This window comes from Eschrichtius robustus, chromosome 6 (genome assembly GCF_028021215.1).
Source record: "Eschrichtius robustus isolate mEscRob2 chromosome 6, mEscRob2.pri, whole genome shotgun sequence".
Classification (NCBI taxonomy): Eukaryota; Metazoa; Chordata; class Mammalia; order Artiodactyla; family Eschrichtiidae; genus Eschrichtius; species Eschrichtius robustus.
In genome coordinates, this window is record NC_090829.1 from 91,392,005 (window position 1) to 91,418,108 (window position 26,104).

Consider the following 26,104-nt stretch of genomic DNA (forward strand, 5'->3'; position numbering starts at 1 on the left):
CCATTCCCTCCTTGCATAAAAATTTATATGAAAATCTAAATTTATTAGAAATCTGATTAACAATATGACAACTGAGCCAAAAGAGTAAATCAAATTATCTTCATAACTAGGGTCACTCAGCTATGCAAACCCTGGTGTTGAAAGGTACAACCCAACCCCAGAGATGTCAATTCTTGAGTTGATAGGGCCCTTTGCACCCTGGGTAGTCTTAGAGATACTGACATTCTTACTCTTTGGGGTCCCTAAGACTCACCATACTAAATCTAGTTGATTAAACTGATATTAACCATTCATATAAAACTGGAGTACAATACTTTAGCAAATCCACTGCCTTGTTTTCTAGGCTCTGGTTTTTCACCTTTTCACTAAAGTGACTTCTGCTTCTACCACTCACCCATCATTAGTTAATCAGATTTTGAATCATCTCTTAGTGGTTCATTTCTTCTGAGTTCTTGGCGGAAACGTCACTGTAGCCTCCTGGGCTGATTGCAGAAGGAATGTAAATGAATGAGATAGATAGTTCTTTTCCAAGCTGAACTGGAACCCTTGGTATCCAGGCATTTATAATCTTGATGCATATAGGGGGTCAATGAATGATTCTTAGGTTGTGAGAAAGAACGTAATTATTCTCTTTCCAGTATCACAAGTCTTTGCAATGGTAGAATTGTCAGGTCATGACAAGCCATTGCTGGAAGCGCAGTGAAGAAAGGGAAGGTGAGACCACTGGATATTAAGGATGTTTGTGCTGTGTTGTCAACTCTTGTCTTCACTTCCTTTAATGAATGAATATTCTGAAAGAGCCTAGAACCAAGAAAAATGGACTCAAAATCACTGTTGTTCATGTCAGAATAACCATTTTTATCTTAAGTATTTAATGCCGGTAGCGTTTTGTTTTGTTTTTTTGGGAGGCGGGAGCTTTAAGCTACTGTTTGCATCTGTAATCAGAGATCCATGAGACAGTTATAAAATAAGTAGTTATGAAGTCTGGGTCTTATCAGTCAATTTTAATTTTCCTGCTAGATGTTCCTGAGATTTTAACAAGTAGAAAAACAAGTTTACCCCACTCTTTACTGTTATTTATTCTGATTAATGGAACTCATAAATAATAAAAGGTGTGCAGCAAAAAGGAAGTATGCAATCAAGCTATAATTCGTAAGTGAATTATAAGTTCTGAAGGAACCTAGAAGTGGCTGGAAAAGTGTAGAAGGTCAGCAGTCTGAGTCCGGGCAGAAATTATAGTCTGCTTTTCTCTTCTTTATCTGTATTGCCTTCCACTCCTATGCAATCCCATGTTTCCATCAGAATAATAAGTATATTGGTGCATAGTGCCATTTGAAATCATCTTTACAAATAACAGTTGGAGATGATAAGAGCAAGCACTTATTTAAGCAAGTAGAGCATGTTTAATTACAGTGGGAAAAGCCTAAGTGTATTTTTTTTTCCTATTCTATTATCCTGCAATCCCTCCTGCCTTTTTTTCTGTGTAAAAGTCCTGCATGATGATGTGTGAATCAGTCAAAACTTCAATTAATTTTTAGAGTAGCATCCTTATACTATAAATAGTTTGATAAAGGAAATGCCTTACCATGTTTTCTTCTGCAGTACCGGCATGGCTAGATTTCTGATCAGTAGATGGTTGCCCTTCTACAAGAAAAAACAGAACTTAGAAAAACATGTCTCCGCAAACACCCAAATTCTCCCTTATTCCCTCCTCAGTATAATTATTAGAAGCACGTTAGTTACTCCCCTCTTCAAATCTTTTTTCCAACAAACAAACAGCATTAAAAATGCATTTAATGTACAAATACCTCATCAGAAACAGACAGCAGTAAATTCTTATGGCTGATTCAAGTCCTCCAAAGCAGGGATAAAGGCAATTCAACCAGGCCAGCAATTCCTGGCTCTTTAAGATTGTTGGCCTGATTCCTACCAAATATAAACAATGGAAAATAGCCAAGGTGGTGATGGATAGGAAAAAGAGACATAATGTCATTTCTCAAGGAAGGCCTTCCTTCTGGGTCTTGCTAAAATCTAGGATCATTTATATTAAGGGCATTTTAAAACAGAGTGATAGAAAAGGGACTTTAAAAAGAAAACATACAAGCCATAGTCATATGAAACAACAACCTGGGAACTGGAGGTGTTGTGACTTTTAGTTTAACAGCATGAAATATATTTTCAGCCCACCTAACTACAGAACTGTGGAACTTCTTTTTATTTTAAGTGGTCAATACCCTAACATGGTTTTTGCTGGTATCTCCTGACTGCTCCTCCAGAATCAGAATCCATCCTGCTCTCTGCCACGGGAAGCTGACCTGGATGGGTTCTACCTGCAGGGCTTCTCTTCCCTCTGGTTTCCAGTTGGGGTGGAGATCAAAGGGAGGGAAGGGCAAAATCAGGTACTTATTCTAGCTCCTTTGCTATAGTCTAGCTGTGTCCTCTGAGTGAAGGTCGCCCTCCTTACAACACAGCTTGTTCCATGACTCTCCTTGCAGGTTTTGGGCACCGCTCTTTCTCCTTGTCCCTTCAAGTTCAGGTTTTCTAGCAAAGTTCTGGGGGAATGCACTGTCTTCTGTGCTCCCCTTTGTCCAGTTTTGAGTGTGCCAGGTACTTTGTGTTGGAACTTCACTTGTGCACACTTCCAATATAGAAACTAAACCATCATTCTTGAGCAGTATGTAGTGCCCCCTCTCCTATAATTTGAACCTAATCACAAGTATCATTATATTAGGGTTTGCATGTGGGGGACAAACTAGACTACCTGCAACCTCCCATCTTTTTCTACTTCTGGCAGCTAAGAGACAGGAGCAACAAGTAAGGGGACTGACCTATTAGTATAAACAATCACAGGGCTACAACTCGTGAAATCCTCACTCACTATCACCCTTAAAATCCTACCTTCAATAATGGTGTCTGCTATATCAAATAACCCTAACTTCAGCAGGGACAATAGGCAAATATCAATCAAAAGAAGGGACATGCGATCTATTTCAACCTCCCAGGACACTCAGAGCTTTCTCGGAGAGATTATGAAAGAAGGGAGAGCTTCTTGGGGCCTAGATCTACCTCTGCCACTGGTTAGCTGGGTCATCTTGGGTGGTGCATATAAGAGTCTGTTTCACATACCTACTTAGCATTTGTGTTAACTTTCTGGATTCTAGTTTTCTGATCTGTAAAATGTGGAAATAAGTAAATCCAAGCTTTTCATAGATCTAATTCTGTTGATAAAAGCAAAGTCTTTTAAGAAGTCCTGTGACCATGGAATCTTAATGTATCATGTTAAATTACTACAAGTAATTAAATTGCTGTAAGTAACACAGGTTTCTAGCAGAAAATTTAGAAAAAGTTTTTTTTAAAACTTAACAGGGATTAAAATAAAATAGCCCATCAGAGACAATGCTGTTTTGAGCAGTAGCAACTATAGGGGAAGCTCAAAGAAAGAGAAAACAGAGCCCAGGGACTTAAGGAAGTCCAGACATAATAGAAGTACCTGGGCAGATGTGTGGTGGAGAGATGTGTAGTACCTCTCTACAAAGGCAAAGAACGTTTTGGCTTCTTTCCAGCTATTTTTCAATGCAAGGTAATTCAGATCATTCTGTGTATAATTTTACTGCCAGATCTAAATTTTCTCTCTTTAGTAGAAAAAAGACAAATAAAACAACTTAAATAACACGTGACTTTCAATTCACTTAATCAATTTCCTGTTATTTATTAAAATATTCAATGAAAAACTGGCAGTGTGATTCAATGGATGTGCTTGTATATAGCTTGCTGTGTCTCTGACCATTTAACTCAGGATAATTTCCTAGAAGTAAATAGTTAGGTGGAAATGTGGGCATCTTTTAAAGAATTTTTGAAAAAGTTTAAAAACAACTCTGCAGAAAATTCAGATCTATTTACATGCCTAGCAGCAGTGTAGGTGTGCAGCTGCAGGTGTATCTTTGATAAACCTCTACCTGAACACCCAGGCACAAGACCAAATCCTCCAAGAGATATTACCTGTGTGGAAACAGATGCATCTTCTTGATTTAACGGCTAGAGTTACCCCTGAAAGCAACAAAACTGCGACTACCACCAATGTTGAAACAATTATTCCGACAACTGTTCCTTGACTTGCTTCTAAATAAAACAAACAAAAAGTCTATAAGCTGGAAGAAAAGTTACCAGAAAATAAAAGAAAATGTATAGATGGGTGAGTAGAGTATCTTTACTAATTTTATAACTAGCTATTTCTGCATTCTGGATGGGAGACAGATTTCATATTAGCGAAAAGACTCTTCCTAGTGAAAAGACCCGTTAAAGATATGAACAACAGCCCTGTCTGGACCAGAGTTTTTCATGAGCATAAATAATACCTCCCAACCTCAATGTGTCTATTGTGGGAAACCTGCCAAAGCTGTGATATTAACCAATTTAGGGCCTAGTGGGGATGAGAGTCAGGAGAGAAAAAGTCTGAAAACTTGAGAGACAATGAGTCTTCTATGTATTTTAAGTCTTTATTGTTTTTTATTGTAATAAGATAATCAACACACTTTTACAAAGGAATAATTATGACTACAAACTAACCTTAGCCTAGCGTATTCCTTGGGGGATGAAGGGAGGTTGCAGTGTACCCTTGGCTTGGAGAAGTCAGGTTCCTAGAGGAATAGAGATGAGCAGTGCAGAGGGGATGAGAAGAGTTGAGTAGGAGCCATGATCTTGAGTAAAAGGTGACAGGTGACCACCAGGATAACCAATAGTGCTTGGAGCTCCTCAGGAATAACTGGAGGAGCCAGAACTCTTTTCAGCATCTTGGTTGGAACTAGCATTGTTATAATTAGTATTAAAGGAAGTGGGGAACTCAGAAGCCAGAAACTTGGAGACCTTGAGTAACCAAAGTCAGAACCAGCTAATCTTACAATCCATGTTCTACCAAAGAGTAAGGAGCAAGCATTAGAGAACAGAGGTCAAATTCAGGGGGGAAGATAATTATGGCTTTTCTTTAAAATGAACAGCTCTGTATAACGGATGTCAACTTTTATGAATATACTTTTACTTAATGTTTTACAACCAATAAAACAATCTCTCCACATATTTGTCATCCTGAAATTCTATACCCATGTAGAGAAGGAGTAATTAAATAGAAATGTTGACTTCCTAAAGTGTTTTCATAGGCATATTTTTCCTCCTGAAGAAAATTCTGCAATGTATAGCTTCTTACTTTATCCATGACCCTCAGTTCCCCCATCTGTAAAGGGATTTGTCCAAGATCACATATTGATTCAGCAGCAAAATTTAGCAAGAATTATTTAATTTCATTCAATTCAGTGCAACCTTTCTAGAGAAGATCCAGACTCTAGGAATCATAAGCCCCACTATCTGGGCCTCCTTTTCAAATACTGCAGTATTTCCTGGGCAAGGCAGCAAGCAGAAAATTGCAATTCAGTACAGAACACCAAGTTTCCTTGAAAGCATGTTTGTCCTGTTCCCTGCCCTGATGGGGTAGTTCCTGCTATAGACCTCTTTCTGGGGGGAAGTACGGGCAAACCCTCTTGTAGTCTCAACTGACCAGTATTTTACTTCAGAATGAGAGGTTCTGAAAAGCTCTTCTTTGACAGAGATGGAATGGTCATGATGCTTCACTTTGTGTAAACTGAAAATTAGACCTCTAATTAGAAAGATGGGCCAGATGTGGTCTTCAGATTGTTTCTTCCTGATTATTTTTCTAAACTACAAAATGAATCCAACATTTAAGAAAATAGAATTAAAGTTTAACTGTATTTTACATAAAAGTGACAATCCTATTTTGGGGAAAAATAGGAGCTTCGTCTGCATCTCAGTTTTCAGTACCCTCAAACTAGCAACTCTACAAAGGGAGTGTTATCACTCAGTGTCTTGAAGTTTCTATCTATTTGAAGTTGTCCTTGACCCAAGGACAACTCTGTATTCTTATCTCCAAAACGCCCTACATAGAATCTCCAAACCTTCAAATCTGTTATTTCTCCTAATTTTCATAACTAGAATGATAAAAATATTTCTAAAACATATGTTCCACTGACTCATATTTTAGTAAAGAATAGAAAGAGAAGCGCCATGGTCTCCCATGATGTCAAGTTGATCACTTAAGGGTAAGGGTGATCGGCCCACCTTGAAAGTCAACTTCATGAGTACACATTCCATGACTCTATGGATACTGGACTAGAAATATTTTAATTAATGAGTTTTACCAGTTAGCTACCAATAGAGGTTAAAAAAAAAAATAAGCCAAATCAGGCATACATGTAATGTTTCAAATGTCCTTTGATAACTGTTTTCACCAGATTCACAGACCATGCTTCCCCAGCATCCAGCAGAGTCCAAATTCTAACTTTCTCCTGTGCCTACGCAGCCTCAACTCCCCAAACCCAGACCCTGAGGCACAGATGAGGCACAGTGGTAAGCAAGAACTGAAGATGCTCGGCCCACAGAGTAACAAAACATATAGGTTCCCTCTTCATTTCTGAAGCCCTGAAACCCTAAAAAGGAAATCTTCTGGGAGTAATTTCTTTCTTTTTTTTTTTTTTTTTTTATGCAAGACTTGCCTGTGGTTGAAGGAAGGAGATTGTCTTGACTGGAAGTATCCCTGTAGACAGTATTTTCAGAAATTCTATTCAAAGGTATTCTTGAAATGGCAACCTAATTTTCCTGTTTGATGTTCACAATCTCTAATGCTGTACCCGAAAACCATTATCCAACCCTACTTGTAACTTACCTACATGCAGTGTTTGGATGGTGAGTAAAGTATACTTGCTTGAAGAAATATTGCACAAGTATTCCCCACTGTCTGAAAGACGAAGATCCTTCAGAGTCAGAGAGAAGTCATGCAGGTTTATCGGCTCTTTGTTCCGTGAAAGTAGGGGTTCATTGATAATTGTTTCTTGTGAGGAGTTCAGAAAGGAAGCCAGGACCAAAGAATTCCCACTGTCCACTCTGGACCAAGTGACTATGAAATCTTGATTTGGTATGAAAAAACTGTTTTCAGGTTTACACGAGAGTGAAACGTTTTCACTTTGCATTTTACAAAGGCCATCTAACAACAGAATAGAAAAGTAAAGATTAATGAAAACAAAATTTTCAAATGAATTTTCTAAGTTACACTTAGAAATATCTTTGAAAATACCTTTTGGAAAGCAATGAGATATTTGTGCTGTGGAGTTTATTAAAAGCTTTACGACCACTATTTCAAAGTCTCCCACCAAGGTTAAGCTTAGGCTTCAGGAGGCCTAAGCCTGGGCCAGCTAGGGAGGTGACACACCTGGTTTTTAACTCCTACAGCCTGACGGTGATCACTCAAGAATGTTGCTATGGTTATCAGCCTTTTAAACTCAGTGATCTTCTTCTGCTGAACTTGAGTGCTGGAGTTACGTCCTTGTCACTATCTATACCGTGGCAGTCTCTGCTACTTTCATGGCCTCAACCACTTCTTAATCTCTCTTTCAAGACAGAGTCTCTTTTCTTGCACATAAGAAGTGTATTTCTAACTGTGCAGGTAATTCCTCACTGGCCCGAACTCTTAGAACAGGGACTCTGCTGGGTATTCTTAGCTTGCCCCTCCAGAGCTAACTCCATCTTGTCCTTCCTATTCTCTGGTTCTGTCAGCTGACCTCTATGGACTACCATGAATTGTTCTCCCTGGTTCTAGACATACCTACTTTGCAGTCCACCTGCGAGAGAGTGATGCCAAAGCAAGCCATCTAAAATGCCACTTCCAGTCGCTCCAATGTTTCATATCCTTCTTTGGCTCCATACTACCTCCAGGGCTAGCTCAAGCTCTTTAGCAAGATGAAGGCATTTGATCTGGTTTTTGCCTTCTACTCTAGGCTTATCTTCTGATACTTCAGTTTAACCCTCAACCATTTATATTTCCACAAATTCAAGCAATATTTACTCCTCTGTGCTTTTGCATGTAGTATGTTTTTTGCCTGGAATGCCCATGTTCTCCTGGAATTTCCTACTGCTCTTTTAAAATTCTGCCCTTATGCAACTTCCTTAAGCATATATTCTGTAAAAACCTGATCCATACCCAACCACAGTGAACAGAATTACTCACTCTCTTTGTATGCTACGTTCCTGGTTTAGTTTTATTTTTACATGTTTGTACTAGATGCTGTGGATCCAGAAGTAAGAGTCCACAGCATCTAGTACACATCTGGTTCTTAAGTTCACAGTCTGAGAGTGACAAAGCTTGGCACATAATAGATCCTCAACAAGACAAAATAGCGTTGAGCCTAAGGAACTGTTGGAACTCCAGGATACTCATTTCTGAATAAACATGAGAAATTATGATTTTCCGTAGAAAATATTTGCAATTTAATATTTTCATCCCTTTCCCATGTTTCCATTGCTGCCTGGCTGATGAACAGAGAACACTGGCTGCTCACACTATTGACATCATATAAAGGCAGTGAATAATTCATATTTTTAGTGTCTTCTTGGTGAATATTTTGAGAATTTGAAACTCAGGGATGGAGGCAGGACCAAGATGGCAGAGTAGGAGGACCCCAAGCTCACCTCCTCCCACAGACACACTAAAACTACAACTACATATAGAACAACTCTCTCTGAGAATGACGTGAAGACCAGCAGAATGGCCCATCTATCACTAAGGATATAAAGAAAAAAATACACCAAGGTGAATAGGAGGGGAAGAGAAGTGATCTAGTCAGGACCCACACCCATGAGGGAGACCCTGCACTGCTCCAGCCCCACCCCTGTCAAGGCAGTAGTCCTCACATGCCCCAGGAAAAGCCCTGGCCTGTGCCAGGCTCCAGCTCTAGCCCCCCTGGCTCCAGCCTGCGCCTACCAAGGCTGCACCCCCAGCATGCCCCAGAAGAAACCCTGGCCTGTGATTGGTGCAGCTCTAGTCCCCACCCCTCATCAAGGCAGCAGCCCCCAACACACCTGAGAAGAAGCCCCAGTCCATACCAGGCTCCAACTCTAGCCCACCCCAACCCCCAGCTCCAGCCTGTGCCAGTAATAGCCCTGGTGTGCCCCAGAAAAAGCCCCTCTCCATGCTTGCTTCATATCCATCTCTCCCACCAAAGCCACTGGGCACACAGAGACTGCATAGGGAGACTCTCACACAAGGACATACCTTCAAGACTGAGATAGGTAATTGTCTTGCCTAATTTTATAAACAAACCGAGTTGAACAAATTGAAAAGACAGAGAAATATGTTCCAAATGAAAGAACTACCCTAATGAAATGGAGAGAAGTAGTTTACCTGATAAAGAGTTCAAAGCAATGGTCATTAAAATGCTCACCAAACTCAATAAAAGAACAGAGGAACACAGTGAGAACTTCAACAAAGAATTAGAAAATATAAAAAAGAGCTGAAGAATACAATAACTGAAATGAAAATTAGAGGGAATCAAGAGCAGATTAGGTAATACAGAAGAATGTATAAGTGACCTGGAAGATAGAATAGTGGAAACCACCCAATCAGAACAACAAAAAAGAAAAAATACATTTTTAAAATGAGGATAGTTTAAGGGGACCTCTGGGACAACATCAAGCATACTAACATTCATATTATAGGTGTCCCAGAAGGAGAAGAGAGAGAGAAATGGGTAGAAAACATATTTGATGAAATAATGGCTAAAAATTTCCCTAATCTGAAGAAGGAAACAGATATTCAGGTCCAGGAATCTCAAAGAGTCCCAAACAAGATGAACCCAAAGAGATCCACAATAACATATCATAATCAAAATGGCAAAAGTTAAAGACAAAAAAATTTTCAAGGCAGCAAGAGAAAAACAAAGAGTCACATAAAAGGGAACCCTTATAAGACCATCAGCTAATGTTTCAGCAGAAACTTTGCAGGCTAGAAGGGAGTGGTATGATATATTTAAAATGCTGAAAGGGGAAAAACCCTACAACCTAGGTTACTCTACCAAGGAAGGTTATCATTCAGAATTGAAGAAGAAATAGTTTCCCAGATAAGCAAATGATCTTAAATGGCACATTAGACTAAATGGACTTAATAGATAACTAGAAACCATTCCATACAAAAAACATCAGAATATACATTCTTTTCAACTGCACATGGAACATTCTCCAGGATAGGTCACAATGCTAGGTTATAAAACAAGTCTCAATAAATTTAAGAAGACTGAAATCATATCAAACATCTTTTCTGACTACAATAGTATAAAGTTAGAAATCAATTTACAGGAAGAAAACTGGAAAGAGCACAAACGTGGAGACTAAACAATATACTACTAAAAAACAAAGTGTCGATGAAGAAATCAAAGAGGAAATCAAAAAACACCTTGAGACAAATGAAAATAGAAACACAATGTTCCAAAATCTATGGGATGCATCACAAGCAATTCTAAGAGGGAAGTATATCACGATACCGGCCCACCTCAAGAAATAAGAAAAATCTCAAATAACATATCTTTTCTAAAGGATATAGAAAAAGAAGAATGAATAAAGACCAAAGCTAGTAGAGAAATGAAATACCAAAAGTCAGAGTGAAAATAAATGAAGTAGAGACCAAAAAACAATAGAAAAGATCAATGAAACTAAGAGCTGTTTCTTTGAAAAGAAACAAAATTGGAAAAACCTTTAGCCAGACTCATCAAGAAAAAGAGATGTGCTAAATAAATAAAATTAGAAAGAGGAGAAGTTACAACCAATATCACAGAAATACAATCATAAGAGAATACTATGAACAGGTATACACCAACAAATAGGACAACCTGGAAGAAATGGATAAGCTCCTAGAAAATTATACTCTTCCAGGACTAATTCAGGAGGAAATAGAAAAGCTGAACAGACTGATTTCTAGTAATGAAACTGAATCAGTATTTTAAAAATTCCAACAAACAAAAGTCCAGGACAAGATAGCTTCACAGGAGAATTCTACCAAATATTTAAAGAAGAGTTAATACCTATCCTTCTCAAACTATTCCAAAAAATTGAGGAGGAGAGAACACTTCCAAACACATTCTACAATGCCACATTACCCTGATACCAAACCAATCAAAGACACTACAAGAAATGAAAATTACTGGCCAATATCCCCAAAGAACATAGATTCAAAAATCCTCAACAAAATATTGTAAGCCAAATTAATTCAACAACACATTAAAAGGATCATATGTTATGATCAAGTATAATTTTTCCCAGGGATGCAAGGATGTTTTAATATCCATCAATCAATCAATCTGATATACCACATTAATAAAGCAAAGGATAAAAATCACATGATCATCTCAAAAGATGCAGAAAAAGCATTTGACAAAATTCAGCAACCACTTGTGATAAAAACTCTCAACAAAGTTGGTTTGGAGAGAACATACATTCACATAAAAAGGCCATATATAACAAACCCACAGGTAACATCATACTCAAGGGTGAAAAGCTGAAAGCTTTTCCTCTAAGATCAGGAACAAGACAAGGATGCCACTCTTGCCACTTTTATTTAACATAGTATTGGAAATCCTAGCTACAGCAATCAGACAAGAAAAAAAAATAAAAGGCAACCCAAATTAGAAGAAAAGAATTAAAATTGTTGCTATTTGCAGATGACAGGATACCATACATAAAAAACCATAAAATCTCCACCAAAAAACTATTAGAATTAATAAACAAATTCAATAAATTTGCAGGATACAGAGTCAATGTACAAAAAATCAGTTGTGTTTCTGTACATTAATAAAAAACTATCAGAAAGAGAAATTAAGAAAACAGTCTTATTTATAATTAAATAAAAAAGAATAAAATATGTAGGAATAAATCTAACCAAGGACATGAAAGACTTGTACTTTGAAAACTGTAAGACGCTGATGAAAGAAATTGAAAACAATACAAATAAATGGAAAGCTATTCTGTGTTCATGGACTGGAAAAAATTAACATTGTTAAAATGTCCATACTACCCAAAGCAATCTACAGATCCAATGCAACCTCTATCAAAATACCCATGGCATTTTTCACAGAACTAGAACAAATAATTCTAAAATTTGTGTGGAAACACAAAAGATGCCAAATTGCCAAAAAATCTTGAGAAAGAACAAAGCTAGAGTTGTCATGCTCCCTGACTTCAAACTACACTACAAAGCTATAGTAATCAAAATAGTATGGTACTGGCACAAAGATCAGACACATAGATCACTGGAACCGAATAGAGCACCCAGAAATAAACCCATGCACTTATGGTCAATTAATCTACAACAAAGGAGGCAAAAATATACAGTGGAAAAAAGACAGTCTCTTTAATAAGTGGTGTTGTGAAAACTAGACAGCTACATGTAAAAGAATAAAACTAGAATATTTTCTCATACCATATACAAAAATAAACTCACAACAGATTAAAGACTTAAATGTAAGAACTGAAATCATAAAATTCCTGGAAGAAAATATAGGTAGTGTGCTCTTTGATATAAGTCTTAACAATACTTTTTTGATCTGTCTCCTCAGGCAAGGGCAACAGAAGCAAAAATAAACAAATGAGACCTAATCAAATTTTAAAACTTTTACACAGGGAAGGAACCCATCAGTAAAACTGAAAGGTGACCTACTGAAAGGTAGAAGATATTTGCAAATGATATACCTGGTAAGGGTTTAATATCTAAAACATATAAAGAACTCATACAACTCAATATGAAACAAAAAAACGAAATGATCTGATTTTTAAAAATGGGCAGAGGCCTGAGTAGACATTTTCCCAAATAAGACATACAGATGACCAACAGGCCCATGAAAAGATGTTCAACATCACTAATCATCAGGGAAATGCAAATCAATGCAACTGCAATGAGATATCACCTCACACCTGTCAGAATCACTGTTATCAAAAAGACAACAAATAACAAGTGTCGGTGAGGATGTGGAGAAAAGGGAATCCTTGTGCACTGTTGGTGGGAACTTAAATTGGTGCAATCACTATGGAAAACATGATGGAGGTTCCTCAAAAATTAAATATAGAACTACCATATGATCCAGGAATTTGACTCCTGCGTATTTATCTGAAGAAAACAAACACACTAATTCAAAAGGATATGTGCACCCCAATGTTCATAGCTCATAGCACAATTATTTACAATAGCCAAGATATGTAGGCAACCAAGTGCCCATTGACAGCTGAATGGATAAAGAAGATTTGAGTTACACACACACACACAAAGTAGAATATTACTAAGCCATAAATAAAGGATAAAATCTTGCTATAGTGACAACATGGATGGACCTGGAGGGTATTATAATTAGTGAAATAAGTAGAGAAATAAAGACGAATGCTGTATGTTTTCACTTATATGTGGAATCTTAAAAACAAACAAACATAATAAAACAGAAACAGACTCACAGATACAGAGAACAAACTAGTGGTTACCAGAAGGGAGAGGGATGGGAAGAGAAGCGAAATAGTTAAATATGATTAAGAGATACAAATTTTCAGTTACAAAATAAATAAGTCACAGAGATGTAATGTCCAGCACAAGGAATATAGTCAATATTTTATAATAACTTTGTATGGTGTGTAATCTATAAAAATATCACTATGTTTTATACCCCAAACTAATATAATATTGTAAGTCAACTATACTTCAATAAATTTAAATATTAAAAAAAAGAAACTCAGGGGGAGAGAAGGCCAAAAAGGAAAGCTAACCTCCACTTTCCCCATATAATAGAGATTTACAGAAAAAATTTGCTTTGCTTCTAGTGAAGTATAAAACAATATTGGTAATTTTCCTCAGAGTTAGATAAATGGTGCCAAATTAACTTTTCTTCTCCTTAAACTCTTCTTAAACAGTAGCTTATAGAGACTGGTGAGAGTTTGGGTTTGTTCAAATAAATGAGAGGAAGGAGTAGAGGTGTTGATAAAGATTAATGGGCTAATATTACTTAAGAAGACTAAACATAAAGAGACTAAACAGAAGCAATACTAATTTCTGTTGGTTGAAAAACTGGCAAAAATTAGAGGTTGTGACCTGCTGGGAGACAAGCATCCTTTCCTTCTCTTCTGATCTTCTAAAGTGCAATGCAGGTAGAAAATTCTATGTAGAAGAACCATAGAGAAAAACAGTAATGTTCATGGAGGTATTTTCTGCTTTCCATTTCACAATTGTTTTCCTTCAACTCATAAACACCTTGCAAGGTAAGAATTGCTTCCATTTTACCAACGAGGAACCAGCGCTCAGAAGTAAAAATGATTGCTTGAGGTAATAGAGCCAGTAATATTAGATCTGGGACTCCAGTCCTGGTCTTCTAACTGCTGCAAATGCATTTCCTTCCTTTGTGTTCCTCTCTTAACCTGTAAATCAAACCCCATTCCCTCCCAATCTCTGACAGCACAGGTACACAGGTAAAGCCTTGTGGAGCCTACCTTTCATTGTCCATCGCCCTGTCCATGTTTGCTTCAGCAATGTGTTTTCAATAGCACATTGATAAGATGAATTTGATCCTGTAATATTTACTCTACTGTTAATATAAAAAGGACCCAAAGATCCGACTTCTTCCTTATTGTTTTCAGAGACAGGTGTATTATCCACTTTCCATGTGATAATTGGATAAGGATAAACACTTAACACATTGCATATTAAGAAGCTGTTTGTGGCATTCTTTTCATACTTCATCACAGGTGTGACAAAAGCTATGTGGGAGAAAGAAGGGCACGTGAGGAACTGTCATTAGCTTCTTTTTAGCCCATCTGTGCAGAACACATTATTTTAATACCCATGAAATGAAAAGCTAAGCTTTGTGAGCAAAACTTGGCAGTTTCTGAAAGGAAAAACAGCAAAAACTCTGTAGAACCTTAAGCTATAGTCTGGTGATCTACAAGGAAAAAAGATCATGTATGGATACATAGCAACTAGCAAGCTCAATTCTCTAGAAAGAATTCTAGAAAGAAAATCTAATGGCCTCACTGAGCAGTCAAAATGCGGGTGTCAAAGCTGATAAACTAGAGCTCACACAGCAGTTTGTACTCTTTAGGTACAGACTCAGAGCCTTTTTGATTCTTTGTTTACCCATAATTCTTAGATTTCTGAGTCAAGGTCTGAAGCAGATAAATAGAACAGAGGGAGAAAGAACAAGAGCTAGATAAAACAACCCATTAGAAAATGCCCCTCCCAATAAATAAATTATTAGATAAATAAAGTTAATACAAACAGGAGGAAAGCATATAGTATTACAATTAACTTCATTTAGAAAACAGAAAAATGTAATTTAAATCAATTCAATAATTTTAAGCTATCATATTGGCAGAATTTCTTAAGATGGGTAATATTAGGTGTTGATAAGACTTAAGGGGAAAATGTATACTCTTATGTTGCTGGTATAAGTGCCATATTAAAATTTTACTTCTGATACTTTTGTTTCAGATCATTTCCCGGTATTAAATATAAGGATGTTCATCACAACATTTTTTGTAACGTAAAACACTAGAAATACCTAAATACCTACTAATGGAGGAACAGGTGCATCAATTATAGCATGTTTAAACTATGAGACACTATACATTAAAAATAATGAGGTAGTTTGTATGTATTATCTTGGAAGGAAGCCCATAGCACATTAAATTAAGAAGAAGGCAGTACAGAAAACATGGAATGGTATCATTGTCATGTTTTGTAAAATGTTATATGTACACTTACCTCCCACTTTTAGTACCACTTTGTTTATGATTTTTCCAGATGATGTCCCCACATAGCACATGTAAATTCCTTCATCCTGAAGCTTTAATCTTTTGAAAGATAGGGAGGCATTCCCATTGTGAATTTCACCATGGAAGAGGGATGTCCTATTTACATATCTGGGATCTTGCTTTTCCAACTGGTCACTGTCTTTGTAGTATGAGTAAACGTAGTTATCTTGATTCTTCCAGTGAATTACAACATCGGGCCCACTCTCAAATGAGCAAGGGAGAATTACGTCTTCATCAAGTCTTCCAATGACTGTTTGCTCACTCATACTAACATGACTTAAGGAAGCTAAAAAGACCATATCTAAAAGCAAGAGCAGTTATGAAGAGAATTAGTGATGGGTGCTTATCAAGGGTTATATCAGGACTACCTAGAAGAACTATCCTAGTCAGCAGCCTGATCATTAACAGACCACATCATCTATCAAGAACACTTGCTAGTCTAATTACTAGAAACAAGTCATGAAGCTCTATGTTTGAGTGTCTGCAATTTCAATCGAGTATCTGTTGTAGTCAATGTAACCATGAGAATTGACAACAGCATAAAGCATAGAAACTTTGTTCCATGCTTGATCAATAGTCTCATCTCTCCTCTGATCCTGGCCTGCTACAGTTGCTGGAAATTATGTATATTATATAAATTAAAGATTCCTGTTGATTTTTATTCCCTGAACACATTCATTTTTAACACCTACTATAACAATAACAAATTAGTTTATCCAGCTAGCTGGAGCCAGCAGGCCCTAAAAGAATAGAATAAACTTAACTTGGTTGGGTTAGGAAATATTTGGAGCATGTAGAAGACAATGCTGCATTAAGGGGTCTGTTGGGAATATGTAGACATTAGTTTCAAGAAAGGGTGCACAAAAGAGGAGGAGTCCAAAAGGGGAAATGAAGTGATTCATTTATTTTGGCTTTAAGACAACTCTCAGGATATACTATGAGTCCATCAAGATATAGTTAAGGAATATTATTCTGGATATAAATGTAGAGGTCCAATCCTCCTAATATACATAAGTTTGTATATGTGTGTGTATATATATATATATATATTTATATATATATTTTTTACTGTCAACTTCAGAAGGTGATTTTAAAAAGCAAATGGACTCATCACAATCAGGTTTTTGCAAAGAAAATATACTTAACAATTTCATAATCACTGAAGGCAGTATGCAGATTTTTTAACCAATTCACAAAACATTTTAAGTAGATCATGTGCCCTATCTATGAATTCTGTGATATTTGCACTGGAAAGGACCTTATCTTACGGACAATGGACTAAACTCCTTTGACCTTATCTTACGGACAATGGACTAAACTCCTTTGACCTTTGACCTTGGCCTTGTCACAAAGTCTTTTTCCTCTGCCCCCTCCTCTGAGGCTCTTTCCACTCTGCCATGTCCCACTTTGCCTTAGAGTGATTTAGTCTATCTCTGTACAAGGGGCTAGAGGAATGTGGCATCAAGCTGAGAAGAAAGACATGGAAAGGTGGGAAAGAAAAGGAGTGTTTTTGTCAACCTCCCTAACTGCTCTACCAAACACCTCTAATATTTCATTGGATAATTTAAAATGCCTGCCACAGGGCCTAGCAAAGCTGATAATGCCTTTTGTCAAGTGTCAAGTAAGTACCAAGCTTACACTTAAAAAAAAAAACAAATCAACCAATCAATCAAACTTGCCTTTCTAGTGATTTTATATTTGGTAGCAGATAACAGATTAGAAAGAACCTTAGAGTAGATAGAAGAAAAGTTAGAAAAGTTGACAAGCTATGGCTACAGAGGAAACAGCCCCCTTGCCTTGTGGCTCATGTTCCTACCTAATGATATAAACAACTGACACTTGGGTGTATTATAAAGGTGCTTACCTTGAGATCCACGTAGAGATGGTATAAGAATGAAGAAGAAATACAGAGCTGCCTGTGCCTTCATGTGGAAGTCATGGAAGAGGGATGTCCTATTTACATATCTGGGATCTTGCTTTTCCAACTGGTCATGTGGAGGTCATATTAGTTATACTATCAAAGAGAAGCAAAATATACAAGTTACAGATTTTAAGTACAAACAGGAATTGGAAAAGAAAGAATTAAAATGTCTGCCTATAGGAGATTCATTAAATTAACTATGGTACATTCACACAAATAATACTTCTGCAACCATTAAAGATAATACTGTAAAAGATGGTTCAATGGCATCGAAAGAAGCTCTTAATGTTACAGGAGAAAAATCAGATTACAATGCAACTTTTAAGAAGCATAGTCCCTTTTTAAAAGCACACACATTTCTGCACATAGGAGGCTGACATGACATATCACTAAATTTACAGAAGGATGTTAACTCTGAAGAACAAGTTTCACATCTAAAGCAGTACCTGTTATATAATAGGTACTGAAAAATGGCTGTTAAATGAATAAAGATTTGGTATACGTTAAATAGTGGTTCTCTGGATAATAGTTTTTGTCAGTTATTTTTAAAGCTTTCTACAGTGGACATGTATTGCTTTTATAGGAAATATACTAAAAATAAATTCAATTAAATATTAAATGTCAATGGTGTTAACTATCATGTTATTTATAATCACACATTAAAAAACAGTAAAACGAAACCTGAAAACATATTCTTAAGTCCAATAATTGTGCAGATTATGAAGCAGCCATTAAAATCATGGTTTACAAACAGCACTTTGAAAACTAAAAAAAGTGAGAAAATATAGATGGCAAAATGCATACACACATGATATAAATTCAAGTAAGTAAATAGAACTGATTTTCTCTAGTGATGGGATTATAGATAATTTTTAAAAACCTCTAAAAGAAAATTTTGAAGAAATCATTTGGGAGCTCTACTATTACAAAGTTGTACTCAATGTGTTGTAAGATATGAGATGCAAGAATGATTAAAACTATTCTAAAAAATAAAGTTAGATTCCTTCATAATATCTTATCAAAATGAAACCTGGTAAATTAATAATTTATAGTTTCATTTTTACATTTTAAATACTAAAATAAAATAAATGAATATACAGCCTTGGAAAAGGGCCTTTTTAACATGGCTATACTTTTCTATATCAGATACGTCTACATAAAAATGGGAAAAGCAGGGAATTCCCTGGCCGTCTAGTGGTTAGGACTCCATGCTTTCATTGCCAAGGGTGCAGGTTTGACCCCTGGTTGGGGAACTAGGATCCTGCAAGCCGTGTGGAGCAGCCAAAAACAAAACAAAAAAAAACCTTAAAAAAACTGGAAAAACAACAAAAACATATTAAAATACAAATAAATAGGGAAAACATTTGCCATATGTCAAAATTATCACTCTAATAGTTTCCATCTTTCTCAGAGCAATAGCTAAAATGTTTGGCAAGTGGCCAAATGGCAGTGTAGGAAGACCCTAGGCTCATCTCCTCCCACAGGCCCACCAAAATTACATTTACGAAGCAACTATTGATGATAAAGACCTGAAGACTAACAGAAAAGATCTTCTGTAACTAAAGATATAAGGAAGAAACCACAAAGACGGGGGTAGGAGGGACAGAGATGTGGTATGGTCATGACCCACACCCTTGGGTGGGTGATCCACAAAAAGGAGGATAATTACAATTGCAGAGCTTCTCTCCAAGGAGTGAAGGGTCTGAGCCCCACATCAACCTCTCCAGCCAAGGATCCTGCACTGGGAAGATGAGCCCCCAAAATGCTTGAATTTGAAGGCCAGTAGGGCTTACATTCAGGAGAGCCAGATGGCTGTGGGAAATAGAGACTCCACTGTTAAAGGGCACACACAAAATCTCACATACTCTGGGACCCAGGGCAGAAGCAGTAATTTAAAAGGAGCCTAGGTCAGATTCACCTGCTGGTCTTTAGGAGCTTCTCAGAGAGGCAGGAGGCAATTGGAACACACTCTGGGGACATAGACACTGGTGGCAGCCATTTTGGGGAGGTCGCTCTACTGTGAGGACACTGGTGCTGGCAAGTGCCATTCTGGAATCCTCCCTCTAGTTTATTAGTGATGGGACCTTCCCTCGCCCACCAGCCTGTCAGCACCAGTGTGGGGACAACTCAGCCCCACCCACCAGCAGGCCTGCTACTTCAAGACCTCCTGAGGCCTCAGCAGCCCCAGGACACAGCCCTGTCCAACAGAGGACCCAGGACACAACCCCACCCAATATACACCAGCACTAGTCCTGGGAGTCCTGGGGCCCCAAAGCTAGCCATTGGGACCCTGCCCTACCCACCAGCAGGCCAAAAACCAACTCTGAGACCTTCAGGTCCCTGTAACCAGAGGCCCCAGGACACAGCTCTACTCTCAGTGGACCAGTATTAGCCCTGGGACCCCTGGGCTCCCACCCTGCCCACCAGATGATCAATAACAGCTCTAGGACACCCAGGCCCTGTAGCCAGAGAACCTGGGACTTGGCTTGGCCCACCAATGATCCAGAATTAAACACTGCACAGCCAACCAGAGAACCAGCATCATCTCCAGGATCCTCAGCCTGGCAGCCAGAGACTGCAGGACACAAGTTGGCCCAGCACTGAGCCAGCATTAGCCCTGGATCCCCTAGGTCATGGACCAACCCACCAGCAGGTGGACACCAGCCCCAAGACCACTGCAGCCCCACAGCCTTCTGTATCAGGATTCAGCCCACAAACCAGCAGGATGGCATCAACTCTGGAACCCCTGGGGCTCCTGGCCCACCTACCAGCAGGCCAATACCAGCTCTGGGACACCTTGGGCCATGTAGCCAGAAACCCCAGGAACCGACTCTACCCACCAGTTGACAGGCTCTATTCCCAGGACACCTTGGCCCCAGGCCCCACCCACCAGCAGGAAGACACCTGCTCTGGACACCCCTGGACCCTAGCCATGCTGACCAGCTGGCCAACGCCAGCTACAAGACACCTTGGACCCCTCAGTCAGCCTCCCCAGGATCCAGCTGCACTCAGCAGTAGGCCAATACCAGCTTTGGGACAAAATAGAGCCCATATCTAGCAGTGTCAGAAAACTGGTCCTGCCCACCAGTAGGCTGACACTATATCTGGGACCCCTGGCTGAGCAACCACCCACCCAGAACCCAGCTCTGCTCACCAACGGGCTACAACTAGCCCCAGGGCCCCCTGGGGCTCTGCAGCCAGCCACCACATGATGTGGGTCCACCCACCAGTGGCTGGCAGCCCCCACACAACACAAGGCCTGGCAACCAGCAGGACCAGGGGCCAGCCACACCTACCAGACCACCCACAGTAGTCAGCTCACCACAATAGAAGGGCACATGCAGCCCACAAGGGAGAACCACTAGAGCATACAGCTCTGGTGAACAGAGGGGACAGCACTGATGGGACACAGGATGCCTCCCATAAAAGGCCATATCTCCAAAGTCAGGAAACATAACCTACCAAATACATAGAAATAAAAATGGCAAATTAAGGCAGCAAAGGAATCCTCCTTTGCAATCCACCCAATAAAGCAATCCACCCAATAAAGAATTCAAGGGAATGATTATAAAGATGCTTAAAGAACTTGGGAGAAGAATGGATGAAGGGAGTGAAAAGTCAGAAGTTTTTGACAAAGAGTTAGACGATATAAAGAGGAACCAAATAGAGACAGAGAATACAACAATGGAAATGAAAAATACACTAGAAGGAATCAATAGTAGATTAGATGACACAGAGAAACAGGTCAGTGAACTGGAAAACAGTAGTGGAAATCACCGAAGCTGAATCGAAAAAAAAAAAAGAAAAAGAAATGAGGACAGTTTAAGAGACATCTGGGATATCACGTGCACTAATATTCACATTATAGGGGTACCAAAAAGAGAAGAGAGAGAGAAAGGGACAGAGAACATATTTGAAGACATAATAGCTGAAAACTTCCCTAACCTGGGAAAGGAAACAGACATCCAGGTCCAGGAAGCACAGAGAGTCCCAAACAGGATCAACGCAAAGAGGAACACACCTAGACACACTGCAATTAAAGTGGTAAAATGTAAAGATAAAGAAAGAATATTAAAAGCAGTGAGTGAAAAGCAAAAAGTGATGTACAAGGGAGCTCCCATAAGGCTATCAGCTGACTTTTCAGCAGAAACTCTGCAGGCCAGAAGGGAGTGGCGTGATATATTTAAAGTGATGAAAGGGAAAAATCTACAACTAAGAATAATCAACCAGGGAAGGCTATCATTCAGATCTGAAGCAGAGAGCAAAAGTTTTACAGACAAGCAAAAGCAAAATTGCTCAGCTGCACAAAACCAACTTCATAAGAAATGTTAAAGGGACTTCACCAAGCAGAAAGAAAAGGTTATGTATGAAGATTACAAAAGGAAAAATCTCAAAAAGGCAAGTAAACAGCAAAGGTAGTAAATCAACCACATATAAAGCTAGGAGGAAGATTAAAAGACAAAAGTAGTAAAATTATATACACAATGAATAGTTAAGGGATACACAAAATAAAGTATGTAAAATATTATGCTAAAACAGTAAACATGGAGGAGGGAATAAAAATGCAAGGTTGTTACAGTTGTTAAAATGTGTTCAGGGCTTCCCTGGTGGTGCAGTGGTTAAGAATCCGCCTGCCAATGCATGGGACACGGGCTCGAGCTCTGGTCTGGGAAGATCCCACATGCCGCGGAGCAACTAAGCCCATGCGCCACAATTACTGAGTCTGCGTGCTGCAACTACTGAAGCCTGCGTGCCTAGAGCCTGTGCTCCACAACAAGAGAATCCACTGCAATGAGAAGCCTGCGCACCACCACAAAGAGTAGCCCCCACTCGCCGCAACTAGAGAAAGCCCATGTGCAGCAACAAAGACCCAATGCAGCCAAGAAATTAATTAATTTAAAAAAAAAAATTTTTTTTAAATTTGTATGGAGACCCAATGCAGCCAAAAATAAATAAATAAATAAATTTATATTTTAAAAAACTGTTCAAACTTAAGAGATCAGCAACTTTAAATAATCATGGATACATATATAAGTTGTTATATATAAACCTCATGATACCACAAACCAAAAATCTATAATGTATAAACACACACAAAAGGGAAATGAATCCAAACATAATACTAAAGATAATCATCAAATAACAAGGGACAAGAGCAAAAGAAGAAAGGAACCAGAAACAACACCAAAACAATTACAAAATGGCAATAAGAACATACATATCAACAATTATTTTAAATGTAAATGGACTAAATGCTCCAGTCAAAAGACATAGAGTAGCTGAATGGATACAAAAATAAGACCTGTATATATGCTGCCTACAAGAGAATAACTTCAGATCTAAAGACACACACAGACCAAAAGTGAGGGGGTGGAAAAAGTATTCCATGCAAATGAAAATCAAATAAAGCAGGGTAGCAATACTTCTATCAGACAAAATAGACTTTAAAATAAAGATTGTTACAAGAGACAAAGAAGGATATTACATAGTGATCAAGGGATCAATCCAAGAAGATATAACAACTGTAAATATATAGGCAACAACACAGGAACATCTAAACACATAAAGGAAATATTAACAGACATAAAGAGAAAAACTGACAGTAATATAACAGTAGGAGATTTTAACACCCCACTTACTTCAATGCATAGATCATCCAGACAGAAAATCAATAAGAAAACATATTAGACCAAATGAACTTAAGAGATATTTATAGAACATTCCATCCAAAAGCAGCAGATTATACAGATTTTTCAAGTTCAAATGGAACATTATCCAGGATAGATCACATGCTAGGACACAAAACAAGATTCAGTAAATTTTGAAAAATTGAAATCATATCAAGCATCTTTTCTTACCACAATGCTATGAGACTAGAAATCAACTACAAGAAAAAAAAAACTGCAAAAACAAACATGTGGAGGCTAAACAATATGCTGCTAAACAACCAATGGATCACTGAAAAAATCAAAGAGGAAATTTAAAAAATACCTGGAGACAAATGAAAACGAAAAACCAGGGATCCAAAATCTATTGGACACAGCAAAAGCAGTTAAAAGAGGAAGTTTATAGTGATACGAGCCTACATCAGGAAACAAGAAAAATCTCAAATAAACAATCTAACCTTACACCTAAAGCAACTAGAGAAAGAACAAATAAAATTCAGTTTTAGTAGAAGGAAAGAAATCATAAAGATTGGAACAGAAATAAATGAAATAGACTAAAAAAACTATGGAAAAGATCAGTGAAACTAAGAGCTGGTTCTTTGAAAAGATAAACAAAATTGATAAACCTTTAGCCAGACTCATCAATAAAAAAAGAGAGGGCCCAAATCATTAAAAACAGATATGAAAGAGGAGAAGATATAACCAATACCACAGAAATACAAAGGATCATAAAAGACTACTGTGGACAACTAAATGCCAATACAATGGACAACCTAGAAGAAATGAACAAATTCCTAGAAATGTACAATCTTCCAAGACTGAACCAGGAAGAAACAGAAAATATGAACATACCTATTGCCAGTAATAAAATTTAATCAGTAATTTAAAAACTCCCAAAAAACAAAAGTCCAGGATCAGATGGCTTCACAGGTGAATTCAACCAAACATTTAGAGAAGAGTTAACACCTATCCTTCTCAAATTATTCCAAAAAACTGCTGAGGAACAAATGCTTCTAAACTTATTCTACGAGGCCAGCATCACCCTGATACCAAAACCAGTCACAGATATCACAATAAAGGAGATTACAGGCCAATATCACTGGTGAACATACTTGCAAAAATCCTCAACAAAATATTAGCAAACCAAATATAACAAAACACTAAAAGGATCATGCACCATGATCAAATGGGATTTATCCCAGGGATGCAAGGATTTTTCAATATCCACAAATCAATGTGATATACCATATTAATAATATGAAGAATAAAAACTATATGATCATCTCAATAGATGCAGAAAAAGCTTTTGACAAAATTCAAAATCCATTTATGATAAAAACTCTCCAGAAGTGAGCATAAAGGGAACATACCTCAACATAATAAAGGTCATATATGACAAGCCCACAGTTAACATCATACTCAACAGTGAAAAGCTGAAAGCATTTCCTTTAAGATCAGAATGCCCACTCTCACCACTTTTATTCAACATAGTGTTGGAAATTCTAGCCACATCAATCAGCCAAGACATAGAAATCAAAGAAATCCAAACTGGAAAGGAAGAAGTAAAACTGTCACTGTTTGCTGATGACCTGATACTATACATAGAAATCCTAAAGATGCAACCGGAAAACTACTAAAGCTCATCAATGAATTTGGCAAAGTTGCTGGATACAAAATTAATATTCAGAAATCTGTTGAATTTCTATACACTAACAATGAACTATCAGAAAGATAAATTAAGGAAACAATCCCATTTACCATTGCATCATAAAGAATAAAATACTCAGGAACAAACTTACCCAAGGAGGTAAAAGACCTGTACTTGGAAAACTATAAGACACTGATGAAAGAAATTGAAGATGACATGAACAGATAGAAAGATATACTGTGCTCATGAATTGGAAGAATATTGTTAAAATGACCATACCACCCAAGGCAATCCACAGATTCAACGCAATCCCTGTCAAAATACCGAGGACATTTTTCACAGAACTAGAATACATAATTTTAAAATTTGTATGGAAACACAAAAGACCCCGACTAGCCAAGACAATCTTGAGGAAGAAGAACAGAGCTGGAGACATCATGCTCCCTGACTTCAGACAATACTACAAAGCTTCAGTCATCAAAACAGTATGGTACTGGCACAAAATCAGACACATAGATCAATGGAACAGATAGAGAGCACAGAAACAAACCTACACACTTATGGTCAATTAATCTATGACAAAGGAGGAAAGAATAAACAATGGAGAAAAGACAGAATCTTTAATAAGTGGTGTTGGGAAAACTAGACAGCTACATGTAAAGGAATGAAATTAGAATATTCTCTAATGCCATATACAAAAATAAACTCAAAATGGATTAAAGACCTAAATGTAAGACCAGAAATCATAAAACTTATAGAAGAAAAAATAGGTAGAACACTCTGACATAAATCATAGCATTATGTCTTTGGATCTGTCTCCTAAAGCAAAGGAAATAAATGCAAAAATAAACATATGGGACCTAATTAAACTTAAAAACTTTTGCACAGCGAAGGAAACCATCAACAAAATGAAAAGACAACCTACCAAATGGGAGAAAGTATTTGCATGACAGATAAGTGGATAATATCGAAAATATATAAACAGCACATACAACTCAACATCAAAAAAACAAACAACCCAATTAAAAAACAGCAGAAGAAATGAATAGACACTTTTCCAAAGAGGAAATGCAGGTGGCCAAAAGGCGCATGAAAAGATGCTCATCATTGTTAATCATCAGGGACATGCAAATCAAAGCCACAATGAGCTATCACCTCACATCTGTCAGAATGGCTATCATCAAAAAGAACACAAAT

The 26,104-nt window shown here is 37.7% G+C and overlaps 1 protein-coding gene across 1 annotated transcript; it reads right to left on the bottom strand.

Moving 5' to 3' along the window:
- Window positions 1–753: 753 nt before the first annotated feature.
- HHLA2 (HHLA2 member of B7 family) lies at window positions 754–17,600 on the bottom strand. The gene is given in 8 exon segments (XM_068545553.1): window positions 754–801; window positions 1,586–1,644; window positions 4,000–4,120; window positions 4,123–4,148; window positions 6,731–7,048; window positions 14,353–14,619; window positions 15,623–15,973; window positions 17,537–17,600. Coding segments are annotated over 8 exon segments (1,254 nt in total).
- Window positions 17,601–26,104: the final 8,504 nt, after the last annotated feature.